At 56.1% G+C, this 13389-nt stretch overlaps 2 protein-coding genes across 2 annotated transcripts in view; one reads left to right on the top strand and one right to left on the bottom strand.

Moving 5' to 3' along the window:
* The window catches only part of CLCN1 (chloride voltage-gated channel 1), a 28459-nt gene extending 23883 nt beyond the window's left edge, over positions 1-4576 (top strand). The window contains exons 21-23 of the mRNA XM_039860788.1: positions 2594-2698; positions 2788-2874; positions 3531-4576. Coding sequence (XP_039716722.1) covers positions 2594-2698; positions 2788-2874; positions 3531-3902 — 564 coding nt within the window. The 3' untranslated portion in view covers positions 3903-4576. The remainder of the gene's footprint in view (positions 1-2593; positions 2699-2787; positions 2875-3530) is intronic.
* A 2739-nt stretch (positions 4577-7315) lies between these two features.
* FAM131B (family with sequence similarity 131 member B) overlaps positions 7316-13389 on the bottom strand; it is an 8052-nt gene continuing 1978 nt past the window's right edge. Inside the window, exons 2-7 of the mRNA XM_039860775.1 lie at positions 11230-11339; positions 10876-10911; positions 10462-10555; positions 10004-10201; positions 8403-8546; positions 7316-8188 (exon numbers count right to left, since the gene is read on the bottom strand). Coding sequence (XP_039716709.1) covers positions 7716-8188; positions 8403-8546; positions 10004-10201; positions 10462-10555; positions 10876-10911; positions 11230-11339 — 1055 coding nt within the window. The 3' untranslated portion in view covers positions 7316-7715. The remainder of the gene's footprint in view (positions 8189-8402; positions 8547-10003; positions 10202-10461; positions 10556-10875; positions 10912-11229; positions 11340-13389) is intronic.

The raw sequence follows: 13389 nt of genomic DNA, 5'->3' as shown, positions 1-13389 counted from the left end.
CATTTCAGAAGAGGAAAGTGTGAGTCTCCACGCGTAGATGGTGCCAGGTGCTTAGACGAGCCTCAGACCTTCTAGGCATTTAGGGGTGTTCTAGACCAGGCAGAGACTATGCAGAGAAGACTGAAGGCAGCACTAACGTCCATAGCACCAAAACTAGAAAGCGGGGGCCACCGCCCGGCGCAGGGTACTCCACCGGTTGATCAGGGCCCCGAGCCAGGGGACAGCTGGAGAGGGCCAGGAAGCGAGACTGGGAAGAACCACAAACTGAGGACAAATATTGACAGAGTTGCCTCCTGGGGACACATGCCGATTTTCTGAAAGCGCGTTAGGTTCTCAAGGCCAGGAGAGAGAAAGCCGAGCACACCGCATGGGCTCGGCTGTGAGGAGGGAGAGAATGTGTGGCAGTGACTGGGAGCACATCTGCTGGGCACGCACCCACGCGGGCGTGGGGACCCAGCGACGAAATCCATTAGCAGCCCTCCCATCTAGTGAAGGAGAATGCGGACTCGCCGTGAAGGCTGAAAAGGTAGAGCTTTGGAGCCGACGAAACCATAACGGATGTTATTTTACAATAAACGTCTTATTGGGCCTCCCGAATAAATATGCGCTGAAAGTTAAAATACTCCAGGGTTGGAGGAAGGGGTGGGGAGTGGCGAGAGAGAACGGAAGCCTCCCCCTTCTTCCCGTGTCACCCCTCGTAACACGTACACTTCTAATAAATGACTTATGGAAAAGTGGAGTAGATGATCACAGAGGAAAAAGAAAAACCATTTCTTCTGCCCACAAGCAGGAATCAGATGGGTCATAACTGCAATTAAGGAGTGCGTTGCTAAGGTGCTAAAACCCATAATAATACTTTTTTTTTTTTTTAAAGCTGAAAGCTGGTTGACCAGTGAGGCTATTTATGACCGCTGGAAATAAAGTGCGGCCAAGGATAAAAAGAAAATAGAATATACATTTTTAGTTTATATCTTTCCCAAAGAAGACTTTAGGCAGCTCCCATGTGACCTACTGACATTTTAGAGGTAAAAAAGATCCAACGGGAGTCAAAATTCAGATTATTTTGGACATGGGTTTTCAGGCTAGATCAAGGTGACACCGTTGGCAGTATCGAGATAATACCTAAGGGAATGACAAAAGAGTTATTATAGGTCTCCAGAAGTCCCTGCTATGACTTAATTCTGTTACAGTATTAGGAGTACACACAGTTGGAGCTCCAGTTTGTAACGGGCTGAGCTTTTTCAAGTTCAGAGGCAAGAGCATACATCCTCTTCCCCATGGGCAAAAGCTAAAGGGGTACCTGGAACTCAGTCAGCAGTCAAGGTCGGAAGCCGAGTCCCACCTCCGTGTAATCTCTCAGCAGACTACTCAAGCACTCTGCCCTTCTGTCTCCTCCACTGTCAAACAGATGTAATGATCGGGTTGTTGGAGAGGATTAAATGAGTGAAGACATGTGGAAAGCAATTTGAATAATGCCTGGCACAGAGGCAGTGCTTGGAACACGTGCATTAGAAATGGTTCTGTTGTCATTGTTTCCTAAGGAAAGGCCAGGAATGGTCACAGAAAGGGTCCAGGAGGACAGGACTAGCCAAACCAGAGATGGCAGGGGTCTAGCCCCAGTCCTATAAATAAATCGTCTCTGCAACATAGCTGCTAGGTGGTCACCGTCCTGTGTTATGAGAGCTGACCAAACCCCATGTGAATGAACCTTTAGTAGGGAAAGATGAGAGTTTCATAAAATTTTAGATTCATTCATGAAAGCCAGAGCTCTACTGGATGGTTCGGAAGCTTGGGGATTTGGGCATCATGTCTAAAATCAAGGGGAGAGTCGGCCTTTGTGCTTTAACGCTTCTGTCATAAGCAAAACAAACAAGATGGTTTGCTCAAATCAACTAAGCACCACGTGACTCAGTACAGCTCTCCGAATCCAACAAATACTCTACAGCGTGAAGGGCAAACGCGCTCGTATTTCCCGACACGACACGCAGCCATCAGCCATCGATACCAGTCACACCCTCAGGGAGTTCACAGTCCGGGGGCGGAGGTGAGGGGAATGCCAGTACGGGAGTGGGCACGGGCCATGCCCTTTCCGAAAAGGAGAGTCCAGCTGCGGGACCTGGAAAGGGGGCAGAGCGCGTTGGCCGGGGCGTGGCAGGAGAGCGCTGGGAGCAGGGTGGGCAGGTAAGGGGCACCTGGCCCAGCCGGCCGGAGGCGGGAGGGCGTGTCTGAGGGGCTGGAAGCAGTCGGCTTTCACTGGAGTGGCGGGTACGACCGGAAGAATAGGAGAAAAGACTGGAAAGATGGGTTGGAAACAGCAAGTGTTTGGGCCACCAGCGGGTGGACAAGGGAGAGGGGTTCTAGTGCCTGAAGCTGAACATTGATTGGAGGCCAGGTGAGGGAGGGGAGGGGAGGGGCCTGCCGCAGGGAAGAAGGGAAGGGGTCTAGTGACCCTGAAGGGAAGGTCTGTGCTAGTTCATCGCCAGTTTCAGGGTTCTGGCCTGAGGCTCAAAGGGGCGCTCAAGGTCAAAGCCTGGTACCTGAGGTTGAAGGGGCCTCCAGTGATACTGGGTGACTGCCCTCCTCCGCCCAACAGATTGAGGCCTGGGAGCAGGAGCAGCTGAGCCAGCCTGTCTGTTTTGACTGCTGCTGTATTGACCAGTCCCCTTTCCAGCTGGTGGAGCAGACGTCCCTGCACAAGGCTAGTCCTTGGCCACTACTCGGGACTGCTGGGAGGGCGTGGGAGGTGTGGGGCCGGCCCTGTGCTGACCGGCTGCTCTTCCCACACAGACTCACACGCTGTTCTCGCTCCTCGGCCTCCACCTTGCCTACGTGACCAGCATGGGGAAGCTCAGGGGTGTGCTGGCGTTGGAGGAGGTAACAGCATCAGGATGTGGGGATGGGGCTGGGGTTAACCCCTCACTCCCTCTCTCTTTTTCATGCAGAGATTGGAGGAGGGGGAGGGGGTAGCAGTTTGGGCGGCAGAATCGGGGGACTGCAAAGTCCATTTGGCCACAGTCCAAAGGGGACATAGATCTGTATCCCAAATGTAGCCTTTGTGATCTCTGGTGACTAGTATGGGTTTGGAGTCAGGGTTTGGGGCTTGAGTGATGGTTTTATAGGGGTGTACTATGGGGAGTCCGTGGAAAGAGGGAAGAGATGGGAGGTGGCGGAAGGAGGCCGAAGGTCACTAGGAAGGAGGCCGAAGGTCACTAGGAAGGGGCCCGAAGGTCACTAGGAAGGAGGCTGAAGGTCACTAGGAAGGGGCCCGAAGGTCACTAGGAAGGGGGCGGAAGGAAGACCTGGGTCACGAGGCTCTAGACTCTGCTCCGCAGGCGCGGGCAGGTCTCTGGGCACGCCCCCGCCCTTTCCTTTTCGCGCCTTCGATCTGCCCATCTTTCCTGCCACTTGACATCTTCCCCGTTCTCTCTCCCCTGCCCTGTGTGTGTTCTTCGCCTCTGTCTCTCTCACACCGCCTCATCTTCCTTCCCTTCCCAATTCCACGCCTCGTTCCCTTTCCCGCGGCTCCCCAGCTGCAGAAGGCGGTCGAGGGGCACACCAAGTCGGGGGTGCAGCTCCGGCCCCCGCTGGCCAGCTTCCGGAGCACGACATCAACTCGGATGACTCCTGGGGGCCCGCTCCCTCCCACAGAGGCGTGGAGCCTGCCCGAGGATGGAACTGGGGCCGCTGGGCCAGACTCTGCGGCTCCTGCCTTACCAGAGACCCTGGAGCCGTCCCCCTCCCCAGAGCCCCCTGTCTCCTTGGCTCCGGCCAAGGTGGAAGGTGAGCTGGAGGAGCTGGAGCTGGTGGAGAGTCCAGGGCCGGAGGAGGAGCTGGCTGACATTTTGCAGGGCCCTAGTCTGCGGTCCACTGATGAGGAGGATGAAGATGAACTGATCCTTTGACCACCTGCTGAGACCGCCTCATAAGGCTGCCGAGGGGCCCGGGCCGGAGGGTATGTCCTCGAGTTGGAAGGATGACACTAATGTGGAATCTTTACGTGTGACAGTGACAGCCTTAGAGGAGGGGCCAGAATGTGGGCAGGGAGTAGCCCTGGTCAGTCATTTGGGCCAATTCCCGCAGACCCCCCAGTGAAGGGGCCGACACCCCAGGGGCCTGCTGGAGTTTCCCGGAGTGTGGGCGAGGGACCCCCTGCCTCTCCTCATTTCCCCACAACTCCCTGGGGTTCTTGTCCCAGCAGCTTCCTGGCCTTGTCCATCCGCCCTTCAGTCTCCACAGGCGAGTCACGGGAGGCCCAGGACGACGGTGGTCTCGCGAGAGCCATGTTGGAGGAGATGGGACCACCTCCACAGCCCCTTCTCCCGGGGCCCCCACCCTGGTGGTCTCCCCACTTGCCCACACCCACTCCCCTAAATTTGCCTCCGGACTCCATCTGGCTCCCACTATCTGTCCCCAAGCAAAGGCCATGACTAGCGCAGCGGAAGGCCAATCCCATGTCCCTGTGTGCCCCCGATTTAAGTATAAAATGTGGACAAAGAGCTTCCGCCCCCCGGGAATCTGAGCCTTACCCACCCAAATCAGCAGCAGGGAGCCTGCCGTGGGCCTGGCCCCGGGAAGCGGCCCCGGAGCCCCCTAGCACCCAGGAGCCCTCGCTTTTCTCCCTCCCTCCTTTGACGCCTTCTCTCAGTCTCGTCCCCTCCCAGACCCGACGTGCTCCGTGCTCCTCCTTCCCCTCCCCTGGGCCCAGTCTCCCCCACTCCCCAAATGAGACACGCATAGCCAGAGGATGCCACCACGTTCTGTTTAGTGCCATCGAACACAGCCTGGAGCCCTCTCCAGCGTCCCATCCCCGCCCCCTCCCCAGGCCCTGAGAGAGAGGCTGCAGCCTGGGGAGGGGGCTGGCAGTGGGCACTCGAGCCCACGCCCGCATGTATATAATCTATAATATTTATATATATTTATATATACTTCTCTCTGTAATATATGTCATAGAACCTCTCTTGGGCCTGGGGTGGGAAACGTCACATTAAGAAAACATGCTAAGACTGGCCATAAAAATGGATGTTCCCCAGACCTGGAAGACGGAACAGGGGCTGAACAGGTGGGGGGCAGGGAGAAGGTCATAAACTCGTTCACCAAGATTCCCTCCTTAACACAAGGATAAGAAGAGGGGGTGGTGGAAGGGGAGGAATGGGAGATGTGGGTTTTCCTTTAATAAAGTGAATTGAAAATAAAAGTGCACCCCTCCCCCCCCAAAAAGAAACTCATTTAGCAAGAGAGCAGTCTCATTCAATATAAAAAGCCCGTTCACGGCTGTAAATCGTGCTGCACAGCCTTTCCCAAAGAAAAGCGACCCTCCCTCCCAACAGCCTCCTCCCAATGCCCCACCCCTCCCCCCAGAGGCTACAAGCAAACCCCATGCACCCTGCCCCCCAGCACCAGAGGCAGTTCCTCCCTCCAGAAGTCCTGAGAGGGTCCCAGGCCAGCTCCCTGGGGCTTCTCCTCTTTGCAAATGCAGACCTTCTGCTGACTTCTGACCTGCACAGACGCCAGCACCCCGGGGGGGGACTGGGAAGTGGAGCCCCACCAGTGTATGAATTCTGCTCTGAATTTGGCTCCTTCCTTCACAGCTCAGTCATCCTTGGGCAGGGACGGAAGGCAGGCTTCCTCGAGGAGGGGAAGGAGGACAGAGCATTCGTCTACCTTCCCAAACTTTCCCAGGGCCCTGAGCAAAAAGGCCCTGTGACAAATGAGCTCACTCCCTGGAGGGGATGTCCACTGCGGTCAGGGGGCGGGACAGGGGGCATGAAGCAGATTTAAGGAAAAGGTGGTGCGTAGAGAAAGCAAGCTGCACCAGGCGAACAAACCGGGGCCCCGGGGAGGGAACGGTGAGCGTGCAAACCCCCGAGACCTGTGGCAGTGCGGGGTGAGGCGTGAGGCCACCTCCCAGAGCTCCTGGACGGGAGTCGGGGCCCGTGACCCAACACAAGCCACAGCTTTCGATGAGGCAAGCAACTCTTCGCCCACCGGTGCTCACCACGCCCACTTGCTTCCTCCAAGAACTGACCTCCTTCCCGCTGAAGACGGGTCCCCAGCCTCGGCAGCATTCCAGGTGCCACGTGTGTATGAAAGTGTGAACTCAGTGGGGGGTAGGGTCATAGGTGGGCAGACACATCCCAACTCTCAACCTCCTCATTCCAAAGAAATGGACATCTGGGGGCTGTAGGGAAGGGATGTAGTTCGTGCCCAGGTCTGAAGAGGCAACAGCGCTCCCTTCCTGGCAGAGGATGCAAGCAACAGGGCCCCTGACAGAGGACGAGCAGGACACAAGGCCTTGGTGCTGGAGCCTGGGAGGAGAAAGGAGGGAAGGTGGCCAAGGAACCTCACAGCTTCTCTCCGCTACCCAGAGTCTCCCTCTGCGGGAGCTACGGAATGAGGCCCCACTGAAACAGAGTGGCAGTGTGCTCCACGGCCAGCCGGTCCCTGCCGTCAGGATCCCTTACAGAGGCCTTGGGGTTTTATCCGCTGCACGCACAAGTTCCCACCAGAATGGAGACAGCGTGGAAGGGCAAGCGGGTCCAGGGGCTTAACCATCACTGCGAACCTGTCCCAGGAGGAAGACGACTCTCATCCTCCCTCTGCCTCTGCAGGAGGCCCGAGGTAGGAGGGGACACCTGTGAGGCCCCCAGTCCTGGGAGGAGCTGAAGAAGGGGAAAAAGGAGCCGAGTGCCCACAGCGCTCCTAGGCAAGCAAACTGCCTGGTGGGGGCCTGGCAGCACCGGACTCCTCCGTCCCGCCCACTCGACCTGAGTCCCCGAGAAGTTATAAAAATGTAGAAAAGGCAAAGAGAAAAGTGTAAACAGCTCCAGAGAATTAGGGGGTAGATGGAAGGAGGCACAGCCCTCATGCTTCCCCGCCTGGCAGGACACCTGCATTCTGTGTCACCCCCTCAGGGCGGGGGCTTCCAGAGCAGGGGATGGAAGAAGGCAGACAAAGGAAGCAAGAGCTGGAGCAGCCAGCCCACCGGGTCCTCCCCCAGACCCTCAGGGCCCTCCCGTTAGCCACGGGATAGTCGCGATCCCACAACAGGTGGCCATGTTTGTTCTTGGTCCCATGGGTGGCTCTCCGGTCTCCAGGTGGACCTTAGGTAAAAGAACCTTGTTCGGGCGCCTCCACCTTCCCCGTGACTCCTGATCTCAGAAGCCACGTCACCCACTGAAGGCAGACTCGCCACCCACTAAGGAGACGTGGCTTTCCCCTGTGCCCATGGAGCCACATTCAACAGCCCGAGGTCTGTTCCACACAGTATGGTCAGGCTGGGGCCACAGCCAGAGAAAACAGTCAGAAAAAGCAAGAGTGACGTGGGAAAGGAGGCATTCGGACAGCCGCGGTCAAGGCTCCTGGAAGACGAAATCAGGGAGTGAGAAACATCTAGTCGGTGGCCACAGGCCGCTCTGTGCTCCTGTCCCCAGGATACAAACTGGAGCTCATCCTCACAGACCCAGAAGCCCACAGCCAAGCCAAGTTCACAGCCATCTGGTTGCCTGGGCCTCAGCCCCCGGACCTGTGCTTCCCACAGCACGCGCCTGGACAGAATCCCATCCTGGCCCTCCATTTTTCTGGCGAGAACGGGCAGCTCCTGGGTTCTGCGCGGTCTTCTGCCCAGGTTCCTGCTGTACTGCTGGGGGGGTGGGAGGGGACTGTCGCAGCCACGCCCTCAGGTGCGAGTGGAAGGCAGGGCGTGGAGTGGGAAGAAGCTAGTTGTTAGCCTCGCCCTCCTCCTCATCAAAGGACTGCACACCTGAGGATGTGACGTCAGACACCTTCCGGCTGAGAGCAGTGGACATCTCAGGGTCTTCTCGTGGAGACAGCGACTCCAGGTCCCGGCATCCTGCATCCTCTTCCTCCTCAGGGGCCAGTGGCCTCTTCTCCTCCTCAGCAGGACCCCTTGCCAGGTCCACCCCACCCACCCCTGGAGCCCAGTCAGTGTCTCCCCCCAGCAAAGGCGGGGGATCCTGAGCAGAGTATGCCGAGGCAGGTTGAGAAGGCCCCATTTCATGCAAGCTTGGCTGCGAGTCATCAAACGCAGGGCCAAGATAGGATCCTGTGGCCGGAGAGGCAATGAGGGACTGGTCACTTGCTTCCCACGCATCCGAGGACCCCAGACAGTACATGCCCTGGGACACATAGGAGTGAGGCCATCCGTCCATGGGGGCTTGGGCGAGGGCATCTGTAAAGAGAATCGTGGGGGTCAGGTGGGTCATGGACTATCAAAGTCGGTAGCAACAGCACAGAGAGATGAGGGTGAGACTTTGAGGAAGGGGGAGAGTAGGAAAGCCGAGAGGAACAGAAAGTATCGGAAGGACAGAGATGAACACACATAGCCTAGATGCCTGGGGAGGCCTCTCTGGCATCAGGGGTTGGGTTCCGGAACCATTCCTCACCCTGACTCTCCATCAGTTCCTGGTAGTTGTCACTGTAGTTACAGCCCAATGGCTCCTGGGCAGAGTTGACGCTCATGTCCTCACCATCCATGGAAGACCAGGCCATGAGTGTGGCCTCGGAGATGGCAAACTGTTCCATGACGCCTGGGAGAAGAAATATAATGAGCACAAGATGCTTCTGAGAACCCTTGGACACATGCATGGGGTAGGGACCATGGGTGCTGCTGTTCAACAGAAATATAATGCGAGCCACTCGGGCAATTAAAAACTTCCTAGTAGCCATAGTAAAGGAAATTGAACAGGTGAAATTACTAATATATCTTATTTAACCTGACACATATAAAAGATTATCATTTCAACGTATAACCCATATAAAATTATTAATATGTCACATTTTTTTATTCATATGGAATCTTTGAAACTCAGTTGATATTTTCCACTTACAGCACATCTCCACTCGGATTGGCCACATTTCGAGTTCTCAGTAGCCACATGTGGCCAGTGGCTACTGTATAGAACAGCACAGTCTTTGTACATGCCCCAAAACAAGGCAAAATCGTGGGGACTTCCCAGAAGGTCAGATTTAGGATTCCTAAGGGAAAGAGTTGGGGGTCTTCTGGTGAGATATGCTAAGGGATTGAAATTAGGAACTTTCAGAAGTTTATCTTGGGGAGTTTTTAGGAATGGTAGCTAGTATGAGGTAGTCAAGAACAGAGGAATCTAGATTGGGGTTGGGGGGGGCTCAAGATCCACAGAGAAACCCCAAGGGCATCATGGGATTGTAGGTCCACGGTGGTATCAAGTTGAAAGCCCAAGAGACTGGAAGAAGGGAGGGAGGGTAGAATAGTGAAGTTTGGTAGACTTGGGGGTCTCTATTCCAGTCGAGGCCCTAAGTAAGCTGAAGCTTACATTGCTAGCTGCCCTACACCCGCTATATGTTTGTCTCCCCTCCTGATATCTCTCCCACCACCCATACTCCCAGCATCTATCAGTCGGGTATCTTACTGCACATCTGTCAATCGGGTATCTGACTGAGACCTGCCACTAGGGCTCAGCCACCATCGTGGGTGCACTACACGCCTGTCTCATAACTACACTACGTTCCTGGAAGAAAACCTCTCCCGTCTACCACCCTCCCGTCACCAGGTCCCCTGATCCTCTAGTGGTTGTCACCAGGAAGGAGCCCGGTATGGGAATCCATGACTGCGATGGGCACAGGGGCTAAGGCTACAAAAGATCCCCAAGGCCTTCCTTTTCTTTTTCCTCAAGAAACAGGAGTAGGAGCAGAGCCTTGCGGAGCCCGTGGCCCCTGCCTTTTCATGCTGTACTGAGGGAGTCCCACCATGTGGGAGAGAAAGCATCGGGTGGACCCTTAATCCCATGTTAATTCCCCTCAACTTCTGAGATGATGATAAAAGCAAGTTGGAGGGGATTTATCAGAATTCACAAATCGAAGTACTTGAAATTTGAGTTGGTTGGGACATTAAGTCTGATGGCCTTCGTATGGACCGAGCCAATCTTGCCACAGGGGTGGGGTTGGAGGGTCAGTCTCTGGCCATCGTGAAATGTGCCTCTTAAGGGCTGGGGGGAGGGAGGAGTACCTGCGAGGAAACGCGCCTCCTTCTCGCCATCGCTGAGGTCGGAGTAGGCATCAGTATCTCTGCGTACGGCCTCGTGACTGTGTTGCGGCTGAATGGCTGGTGCCTTCCCCCAGCCCTGCCACTCAATCATGTGGGCCACCCGGCCTTGCCCCATGGCTGTGGGTTTTGTCACATGGTCCTTCATGCTTCGAGAAATCCCTGAGGAGCCAGACAGTCCCCACATCCTCCAGAACATTACGCAATACCCATAACAGATCCTCCCCATTATCCCCACCCAGGCACCCAGGGCCAGGGGACCCCAGCCCATGGGGGTTGGCGGAGAGGCTCCCCCAGAGCTCTGTATCTGAAGGCAGAGGATGGGGGAGGCCTGACAGAAGGCCTAAAAGGAGCAGGGAGACTGAGACCAGGAGCCTGTAGGAATCTCCTTTCTGGACACATCCCCAAGTAGGGCGTCTCACCTGAGAACGATGACTTGGCCAGGGCCCCAATGCCATAGGCGTTAGAGTTTCGCTTAAGCTTGGGGAGAATGGAAGTGGTGTCCTCCATGGAGAGCTGGAGTAGGGGTATGGGAGGAAAGGCAGAGGAGTAAGAGGGTGTTGGGGTGCTTGTCTGCAGGGGAGAGCTCGTGGTTTCCAGGAGGAAGGATCTGAGCTAGGGCAGTCGATAAGGGCGACCACTATACCCAGGGATCCCAAGGAGGCACATCCCCCCACCCACCCTTACTAATCTGGGGCATAGGCAGAGAATGGGAGGGCTCACAGTGCCTTCCGGAACCAGGGAGCACTGTGTCCAGCGAAAGGCCCAAGGGAGAATGCGAGGAAGAGGAGTTAGGTTGGACGGGGGAAGGCTGGGGTGGGGGAAGCCACACTCACGTTGATGCCATCCCAGGAGAAATCGGTTCGGGTTTGCTGTCGGGAGAGAGGAAAGGGAGTGGGTATCCCAAGCACTTCCAGGAATGTGAGTAACCCCACCCCCCCCTCTCCGAGGGACTTCCAGAAGGGTGTGAAGGAGGGAGGCCTTTCCTGAGATCAGCATCGGGAATGAGGATTTCCGTGCAGAACATTTGGCTTGTATTTTGAGGAATGTGGGAGAAATGTTCTGTAGAAGTGTCAGCCTGAAGGAGTGTTTGGGATTTAGGCAGAGAATTCAAGGGTGAGCAGTTGGGCGGCTTTGTTCCTGGGGTCGTTCAGAGGTCCTGCGGTGAGCACCTGGGATGGGGGGCTCACCTCAGTGGATGGCCGGTGGAGGCTGCTCCCGTGCAGCGAGCTGGTGCTGTCCATGTTGATTTGGTCGACATCCTTCAGGCCCTTCCAATCCACTGCAATCACCTCATTCCCTGAAGGGGCCAGTGGGTTAGTTGCTCCACCTCACCTCCCTGCTCCCCACCCACGAGGCCCCTCCTCGGTCTTACAAAGCTGAGGCCACACACGGAGGCAGAGCCCGCCCTCCCCGCCAGCTGCCGCTCCTTCTTCCGACTGCCCATTCCTCGTACATCCCTACTCTCCCCAAATTTGTGGCAGGAGCAATATAAATTCTGAGCCAAATATTCAGTTTGATCTCAACCAAGACTAGCACACTCAGAAAAACTGGTATGCGGCCTTATTAGTTGTGTGAATGGAGGGGTCCGTGGTTGGGTTTTGGCAGGAAAACGGTCCTCTGTTCTGCCTGAGGAATCTTTGAGGGTTTCTGTAGGGTTTCCATGTGCACGTACATGGGAGCTGTGCTTTTCATCTATTATGTTTCTAGAAATACGGTGGGACTTCTCTACATGTGGACTGTATTATTTGTGAATTGGAAGGAACGTAGTGGACCCTCAGCAGGAGTTGGCGAATTTGTCTCACAAGAAGATCTGAATTCATCCGACAAGAAGGATTTGGTGGGGAGAGAGGCGGGAGTTGGGTGTGTTCACCCAGAAACAGTGAGAGCAGAGAAAGCCAAGAGATGGAATCATTTTACCTGACTGTTGGGAGACAAGTGATGGATTAAGGAGGAGTGGAGGGGGCCAGTGGGAGGAACCGAAAGAATAGGAATTCAAGTCAAAGAGAAGACAGAAGACAACCAACGGGAGGCTGCGAACGGAGTCTGAGGGCTGCAGGGGGGGAGGCGGGGGGCAGGGGGTGGAGCAGGAAGGATGGCGATTGTTAAGGTGAGGCCAGAGCTCCTGGTATAGACTGATGGCTTGAGGCCTGGGTGGTGCCTCCTGGAAGGCTTGGGGAAGAACCACTTGGATAGGTGAAGAGAGAATCAAGCATCAGATGGCTGATGTACCACCTGACCAGATAGGTCCCTTCCACGCGTGCAGTTTTCTGACTCAATTCAAGAAAGGACCACTGTTGAGAAGGGTGAACCGGACGGGGTCTTGGGCCGGAGGAGGCTCTCAACATAGCTAGTGCGAAAGGAAGGGCTCCTGGTCAAGGGGACTGAGGCGGGTAGGGCCCCTCCGGAGTGGGCCAGCTCTCTCTCTGGGCTACTGGGCAGTGGTGAGATGGGTCAGACCAGAGGCTGGGGTTTGGGGGTAAGGTGGACGTCGAGGCCGAGAGGTTGGAATGGGGCAGGCAGAGAACACTGAGAAGGGAGGTGGGGTGGCGGGCAAGAGTGATGGGAAGGGGAGAGGGTGATTAACTGTAGAAGGAAGGAGAGAGAGCTGATCAAACTCATTACTGGGGAGGCAAGGAGAGAGGGGGAGGAGAAGAGAACGAGCAAAGAAAGGGAGTGAAAAGCAAGGGAGGAGGGGGGTATCCATAAAATAAATCAGATATATGCTCTCAGAGAAATCAGGCTAGGAAGTGAGTTTGTTTGTAAAATAATACAAGAATTATTCTCAGCCTGAGGTCATAGAGTGATGTGTGGTAATGGGGAGGGAGTTGGAATGGAAAAATTGAAAGGGGGTTGGGGAGGGGGTTGGATTTTATTTGTTGAGGCTGTGGCAGGCAGAGTGCAGGGGGTGCAGGGGTGGGGTATCAGGGGGGAGAGGCCTTGGCAAAAGGAGCTCTGAGGTTAGACGAGTGGGCTGCCTGTCTTCCCTCCCCCCACGCCACCCAGTCAAAGGTAAATAAAAGGACGGCCCCGCCCCGCCAGCCCCTGCTGACAGGTGCAGTCCAGTCCCGGGGTTCCCGGGCTGGGCCGGCCCCACCCTGCTGGGAGCTGGCTCCCGACCCCGCTCGGCCCCTCGGCAGCCCCGCATCCTCCCCGCGTCCGCCGGCTCTCCCCGCCAGCCCAGCCCGGCCCCGTTCCCTCGGGCGTGGAACCCATTCCCTCCCTGAGGCCCCAGGCGCATCCCGCCCCCGCCCCAGAGGGAAAATGCACGTGAACAAAGCAAATCGGGGGAGGCAGGAACGACAGAAAAAAAGCACTGGAGAGGGAAAGGGAGCGGGGCAAAACAACCG

The sequence above is a fragment of the Pteropus medius genome, unplaced genomic scaffold (genome assembly GCF_902729225.1).
Source record: "Pteropus medius unplaced genomic scaffold, Ma_sr-lr_union100, whole genome shotgun sequence".
Classification (NCBI taxonomy): Eukaryota; Metazoa; Chordata; class Mammalia; order Chiroptera; family Pteropodidae; genus Pteropus; species Pteropus medius.
Note: the sequence above shows the minus strand (reverse complement) of the source record. Positions and strands in the feature narration are given on the sequence as shown.